This window comes from Vulpes lagopus, chromosome 10 (assembly GCF_018345385.1).
Source record: "Vulpes lagopus strain Blue_001 chromosome 10, ASM1834538v1, whole genome shotgun sequence".
Lineage (NCBI taxonomy): Eukaryota > Metazoa > Chordata > Mammalia > Carnivora > Canidae > Vulpes > Vulpes lagopus.
Genome location: NC_054833.1, coordinates 2028389 through 2035366, shown reverse-complemented (window position 1 = coordinate 2035366; position 6978 = coordinate 2028389). Strand labels below are relative to the sequence as shown.

The 6978-nt window shown below is 44.0% G+C and overlaps 1 protein-coding gene across 1 annotated transcript; it reads left to right on the top strand.

Moving 5' to 3' along the window:
- The first annotated feature begins 1641 nt into the window (after positions 1 to 1641).
- LOC121499899 (39S ribosomal protein L11, mitochondrial-like) lies at positions 1642 to 6524 on the top strand. The gene is made up of 2 exons (XM_041771144.1): positions 1642 to 1725; positions 5975 to 6524. The coding sequence occupies exons 1-2, from the start codon at positions 1642 to 1644 to the stop codon at positions 6341 to 6343; spliced, it is 453 nt and encodes a 150-aa protein (XP_041627078.1). The 3' UTR covers positions 6344 to 6524.
- Positions 6525 to 6978: the final 454 nt, after the last annotated feature.

Sequence of the window (6978 nt, the reverse complement as noted above, 5' to 3'; positions counted from 1 at the left end):
TTTTTGCATCCATGTTCATCAGGGATATTGGTCTGTAATTCTCCTTTTGGTGGGGTCTTTGTCTGGTTTTGAAATTAAGGTGATGCTGGCCTCATAGAACAAGTTTGGAAGTACTCCATCTCTTTCTATCTTTCCAAACAGCTTTTGTCCCAGGCCCTGGGATCACCACCTCAATGGCAGAAGCTCAACCATTAAGCCACCCTGGTGACCAAAGTTAGTATTTTTAAATATTAAAACATTTTGCTTTGGGCAATAAAACTTTATTTGCAGAGTGTTTTAAATCAATAACCTTGTTTTTTTAAGATGAAAAAATGAGTTACTTTAAGTCAAACTATGAAAAAACTCTACCCTGTACAACTGCATATGAAAGCAGATGAAACTGATGTGAAGAGACTGCTTCTGTACGATTCAACTTTCTAGTCCATTTTATTTTTAAAACCGTGATGCCGCTGCACAATTCCTTGGGTGCTGAGTCTGGGAAAAGAGCATAAAATCTCAGACTGAAAATAACTTTAGACAGCGGCAGGCGTCCTGGCGCTCCTGCTTTGCAGGTGAAGCCCAAGTTCTCAAAGCACCAAATAGGCCCGTTTTATTTCTTTAGGCCAAAGATTTAGAAGAATCTTATCCGTGCAGTGTCCTGGAGGGAATTACACAGGCCGGGGAGCAAGAGAGAGGGCGCGGTCTGGTCCTTACTGCTTTTTGGGGCCTGTCGGTTGCGGAAATTCGCCTCAGCTTCAATACAGCCCGGGGCAACTCAGCTCAAGCTGTGGCTGGGTGCGCAGGGAGGAGGGTCAGCCTGGCGGGGGCGGGGCGGCTGGAGGGCGGGGGGGGGGGGGGGCGGCAGGGGCCACGGGGGACCAGGCGTTAACCGCCTGCGGAGCGGTTTTGCCCTCCCACCGGGCCATTACTGCAGCCTCAGGGCGAGGAGGCCTGGCCTTTCTCCCCAGATGTCAATTCATAAAATAGCAGGGCTGGAGTCTGGAGGCTTTGCAGGCTTCCGCCTTGTGGGAAGTCTGGGAGGCTCAGAATTTCCAACTCTTCCACCTCAGAGCCCCCTTCGCCCAGGCAGAACCACCCAGTAACCCGCTTCCCGCAGCCTCAGCAGGTACCAGCACTGTGAGGAGGGCAGGCGCATGCGGTTCTTCCCTCGTCAGATTGGGAGGGCTTTCCTTGGGGTCTCGGGCAGAGGCGTCTGCCTTTCCTCTGTCAGTGGCAGTTGTGCCTCTGATGATGCAAACTCTGGAGAAAATCGTGGCTTTCCTGCCCTGGGCAGCCCACCCCCATTTCGTTGTGTCCTGTGTCATTAAAGGCTTTGAAATGAATCTTTGAAGAAAGACCAGACAACGTTGGTCTCTGTAGTAGATGCCTGATAAAGTCAGGCAAATTTTATTATTATTATTATTATTATTTTATTTATGTATGATAGTCACAGAGAGAGAGAGAGAGAGAGAGAGAGAGAGAGGCAGAGACAAAGGCAGAGGGAGAAGCAGGCTCCATGCACCGGGAGCCCGACGCGGGATTCGATCCCGGGTCTCCAGGATCGCGCCCTGGGCCAAAGGCGGGCGCCAAACCGCTGCGCCACCCAGGGATCCCCAAGTCAGGCAAATTTGTGATGATACACACCTTCTGGCAGGGGTAGTGATGTGGGAAACAAAGGCGGAAGGAAATGTAGGTCAACTTAAACGTGCATCTACCCTGCAGCCCATTGACCAATACTTGAGGCGGGTGAGCGTGGTTTCTCCCGCAAGCTCCTACTTAAGGTTAATGCCTTGCTAGAGGGAAAAACAACCTTGGATTGACAATAGCAAAAGGTCCTGGATTGTGTCTTCTTTAGCATGTAAAGATCCTTTTGAAGCTTCCTTCATCTTGACTTCCCCCAACCCCAAAGTGTATAATCATTTGCTCCTCAAAATCCAGGGGCAGCAGAAACAGCTCTTTCTGCCCATGGTGGGTCCCTGCTTTAATGAAATCACCATTTTGCACTGAAGACGACTCAAGAACGCTTTCTTGGCCTTGGGCAGGGGACCCCACCAACCCCTCCTATCTTCAAAAACTACATCAGGAGGGATAAATGAAGAAACTCCGTAAAATCCTTAACTGTTTTCTTGCAAATGCTAGCGTTTACTCCATGTAAGCTTTATTTGTGTGCCCCTGTGAACTTCATGGATCTATTTATGAGATTGTTTTGTAGCACCCGGTGAGTGTCTTTTTCTTAATTGTTGTTTTGAAGCGGCCGGCGTCCCTGCCTTCCTGTTACCACAGGTAAATTTAACCTGTGTCTGCCTTAAGTGGACGGGCACATTTGTGTGTTAAAATCCATTTACCCTTGTTTCCTCAAGAGTATCATCCCAGCATTTTCCTTCTATACCGATAAATGCATTTTGCTTTCTATTGGGTCATTTCCATCAGCCTATGTATTAGTTTCCTAGGGCTGCCCCCAAAAGTCCTACAAACAACAGAAATCTATGCTCTTCTACTTTTGGAGGCTGAAGTCTGAAAAGCGTGGACAGTGCTGGTTCCTCCTGGAGGCTCTGAGGGAGAATTTGAGGCATGTTTCTCTACTAACTTCTGGAGGCTGATGCCTCAGTAGGTGTCCCTCAGTTTGCAGAATCATTGCTCCAAGTGTTTGCCTTCACGTGGTGTTCTCTCCTGTGTGCTCCTGTGTGTTACCTAGGTCTGGTGGTTTGGTTTTTTTTTTTTTTCTTCCAATAGACCACTCAGGAATTGGGGCCAGCCCTAATCCAGTTTGAATTCTTCTTAACTTGATTACATCCACAAAGACCTGATTTCCAAATAAGGTCACGTTCACAGATTCTGGACATATGTTTTGGGGAGAGGACATACTTCGGTCTATGACAGCATACAAACATACTACTTTTCTCATCAAAAAAATCTTCCTCTTGCACATAGGAAGTAATTCCTTCCTCCAGTAATACACTATTTCTTTACTCCCTTTTGCAGCACAATTGCCCAAGTGCCTACATTCATATTCACTGTCTCCACTTCTTTGACAATTCTCTTTTTAACTTAGATCATTCAGGAATTCCCCTCCATCACTCTTGAAATTGTTGCAAATGACCCACCCCTGTTCTTTATTTATCTTTTTCTTCCAGTTGTTATTTTTCTTTTGCAAAGCTTGTATCTTTCAGGTGTTATTTTCACCAGGGAGCTCATGTGCCCTTGGAAGTGTTAGCTACTCTTATCTGAAAATCTATTATTATGAAATGGTCAAAAGCCAGGCCCCAGTCTATGTGCTTCCCATCATGTTCAGGGAAATTATATGTGTGTATTTATTTCCCTGGGATATCCATAACAAAATACTACAAAATAAGTGGCTTAAAACAATAGTAATTTATTCTCTCACACTTCAAGAGTCTAGGAGTCTGAAATGAAAGTGTTTGCAGTGCTTATGCTTCTTCTAAAGGTTCTAGGGAAGAATTTCCCTTGCTTCTTCCTAGCAAGGATGCTGGCAATCTTTAACATTCCTTGGCTTGTAGCTGCATTACTCTAGTCTCTGCCTCTGTCATTAGGTGACCTTTACCCCTGTCTATGGTGTCTTTATATAATTTCTTTTTTTTTAAAGATTTATTTGAGAGAGAGAGAGACAGAGAGAGCAAGCACATGGAAGGGGAAGGGACAGAGGGAGAGGGTGAGGGTTCCCCCAGCAGACTCTATGCTGAATACGGAGCCTGACATGGGGCTTGATCTCATGACCCTAAGATCAGGTTCTAAACCAAAATCAAGAGTCAAATGCTTAACTGACTGCACCACTGAGGAGCCCTTACATGGCTTTCTTATAATGACACTAGCCATTGGATTTAGAGCCCATTGTAATCTAGTATGACAATAAATCTTAACTTGGTTTCATCTGCAGAGATTGTATTTTTAACTATGGTCATATTCACAGGTGCCAGGGGTTAGAACTTGAACATATATTTTTGGGCGGGACACAGTTCAACACAAAAACAACAAGATGTCTAAGTGTGGAGAGCTTCAGGCAACAGGGAACAAATGCTATTCTACATTAATTTTGTCAGTCTATGAGACAACTCCCATGGTCAAGCATTAGTTTATTTTTTATTAAATAAATTTATTTTTTATTGGTGTTCAATTTACCAACATACAGAATAACACCCAGTGCTCATCCTGTCAAGTGCCCCCCTCAGTGCCCATCACCCATTCACCCCCACCCCCCGCCCTCCTCCCCTTCCACCACCATTGTTCGTTTCCCAGAGTTAGGAGTCTTTACGTTCTGTCTCATTTTCTGATATTTCCCACACATTTCTTCTCCCTTCCCTTATACTCCCTTTCACTATTATTTATATTCCCCAGATGAATGAGAACATATAATGTTTGTCCTTCTCCAATTGACTTACTTCACTCAGCATAATACACTCCAGTTCCATCCACTTTGAAGCAAATGGTGGGTATTTGTCATTTCTAATGCCTGAGTAATATTCCATTGTATACATAAACAGCATCTTCTTTGTGATGTATTTCCCCCTCAGGACTGCTTTTCTGCATCCCAAAGATTTTGAACAGTTGTATCTTCATTCTCATTAATTTCCATGAATCTTTTTAATTCTTCCTTAATTTTCTGGTTGACCCTTTCATCTTTTAGCAGGATGGTCCTTAACCTCCACGTGTTTGAGGTCCTTCCAAACTTCTTGTTGTGATTCAGTTCTAATTTCAAGGCATTATGGTCTGAGAATATGCAGGGGACGATCCCAATCTTTTGGTATCGGTTCAGACCCGATTTGTGACCCAGTATGTGGTCTATTCTGGAGAAAGTTCCATGTGCACTTGAGAAGAATGTGTATTCAGTTGAGTTCAGATGTAAAGTTCTGTAGATATCTGTGAAATCCATCTGGTCCAGTGTATCATTTAAAGCTCTTGTTTCTTTCAAGATGTTGTGCTTAGAAGACCTATCGAGGGTAGAAAGAGCTAGATTGAAGTCTCCAAGTATAAGTGTATTATTATCAAAGTGCTTCTTCACTTTGGTTATTAATTGGTTTAAATATTTGGCAGCTCCCACATTCGGGGCATATATATTGAGGATTGTTAAGTCCTCTTGTTGGATAGACCCTTTAAGTATGAGATAGTGGCCCTCTTCATCTCTCACTACAGTCTTCGGGGTAAATTTTAGTTTATCTGATATAAGGATGGCTACCCCTGCTTTCTTTTGAGGTCCATTTGAATAGTAAATGGTAATGCAACCTTTTATTTTCAGGCTGTGGGTGTCCTTCTGTCTAAAATGCGTCTCTTGCAGACAGCAAATAGATGGGTCCTGCTTTTTTATCCAGTCTGACAGCCTGCGCCTTTTGATGGGGTCATTAAGCCCGTTCACGTTCACAGTTACTATTGACAGATATGAGTTTAGTGTCATCATGATATCTATTCAGTCTTTGTTTTTGTGTTATTGTTCCACTGAATCACTGTGTGATTGTTCCATTGGTCTTCTTCTTAAAGGGGAATTTTAAGAGTCCCCCTTAAAATTTCTTGCAGAGCTGGTTTGGAGGTTACATATTCTTTCAGTTCCTGCCTGTCATGGAAGCTCTTTATCTCTCCTTCCATTTTGAATGAGAGCCTTGCTGGATAAAGTATTCTTGGTTGCATGTTCTTCTCATTTAGGACCCCGAATATATCCTGCCAGCCCTTCCTGGCCTGCCAGGTCTCTGTGGAGAGGTCTGCTGTTACCCTAATATGCCTCCCCATAAAATTCAGGGATTTCTTGTTTCTTGCTGCTTTAATGATCTTCTCTTTATCTTTGGAATTTCCACGCTTAACTATTAGATGTCGAGGTGTTGAGCGGTTTTTATTGATTTTAGGAGGGGATCTCTCTATTTCCTGGATCTGAATGCCTGTTTCCCTTCCCAGATTAGGAAAGTTTCAGCTAGGATTTGTTCAAATACATATTCTGGTCCTCTGGCCCTTTCGGCGCCCTCGGGGACCCCAATTAAACGTAGCCTGATAGGCTGTGAAGCCTGATAGGACATTTGAAATCAAGATCGGACAACCCACTGTTTCCTACTTCCTGAAAGCAGCTGCTGGGATTGAGAAGGGGGCCCGGCAAACAGGGAAGGAGGTGGCTGGCCTGGTGACCTTGAAGCATGTGTATGAGATCGCCCAAGTTAAATCTCAGGATGAGGCCTTCGCCCTGCAGGATGTGCCCCTGTCTTCTGTGGTTCGCTCCATCATTGGCTCTGCCCGTTCCCTGGGCATTCGTGTGGTGAAGGACCTCAGTTCAGAAGAGCTAGCAGCTTTCCAGAAGGAGCGAGCCGCATTCCTGGCTGCCCAGAAAGAGGCAGATTTGGCAGCCCAGGCAGAAGCTGCCAAGAAGTGACCCTGTCCCCCACACTCCAGGGTTTTGAAGGGAGTAGCTGGAATGGAGGCCAGTTGGAAAAGCTGTACCAAAAGGGTGGGAGGGAGGTGACACCAAGCTGATTGTTATATCCCTGACTTTAAATTATATATTTTTACATGTATGACAGTATCAAGATATCAAACTTAAATAAACATTCTTTGTCATCAAAAAAAAAAAAAAAAAGCCTGATCCTTCCTCAGGCTGTCGTTTATTTCCCTTAATATGTCTTCATGGTCTTTTAATTGTTTGTCTCTTTTTTCCTCAGTTTCCCTCTTTGCCATCAACTTGTCTTCTATGTCACTCACTCGTTCTTCCACCTCGTTAACCCTCGTCGTTAGGACTTGTAGTTTTGATTGCATCTCATTCAATTGATTTTTAATTTCTTCCTGATTGGATCTGAATTCTGCAGTCATGAAGTCTCTTGAGTCCTTTTTGCTTTTTTCTAGAGCCACCAGTAGCTGTATAATAGTGCTTCTGAATTTGCTTTCTGACATTGAATTGTAATCCAGATTTTGTAACTCTGTGGGAGAGAGGACTGTTTCTGATTCTTTCTTTGAGGTGAGGTTTTCCTTCTAGTCATTTTGCTCAGTGCAGAGTGGTCAAAAACAAGTTGT

What these genes read in the sequence shown, in the direction of transcription:
- LOC121499899 (XM_041771144.1), top strand. Translation starts at nt 1,642, where the DNA reads ATGTGGGAAACAAAGGCGGAAGGAAATGTAGGTCAACTTAAACGTGCA. An exon ending in TTGACCAATACTTGAGGCGG is followed by an intron (nt 1,726 to 5,974) that starts GTGAGCGTGGTT and finishes GTAGCCTGATAG; the next exon opens with GCTGTGAAGCCTGATAGGAC.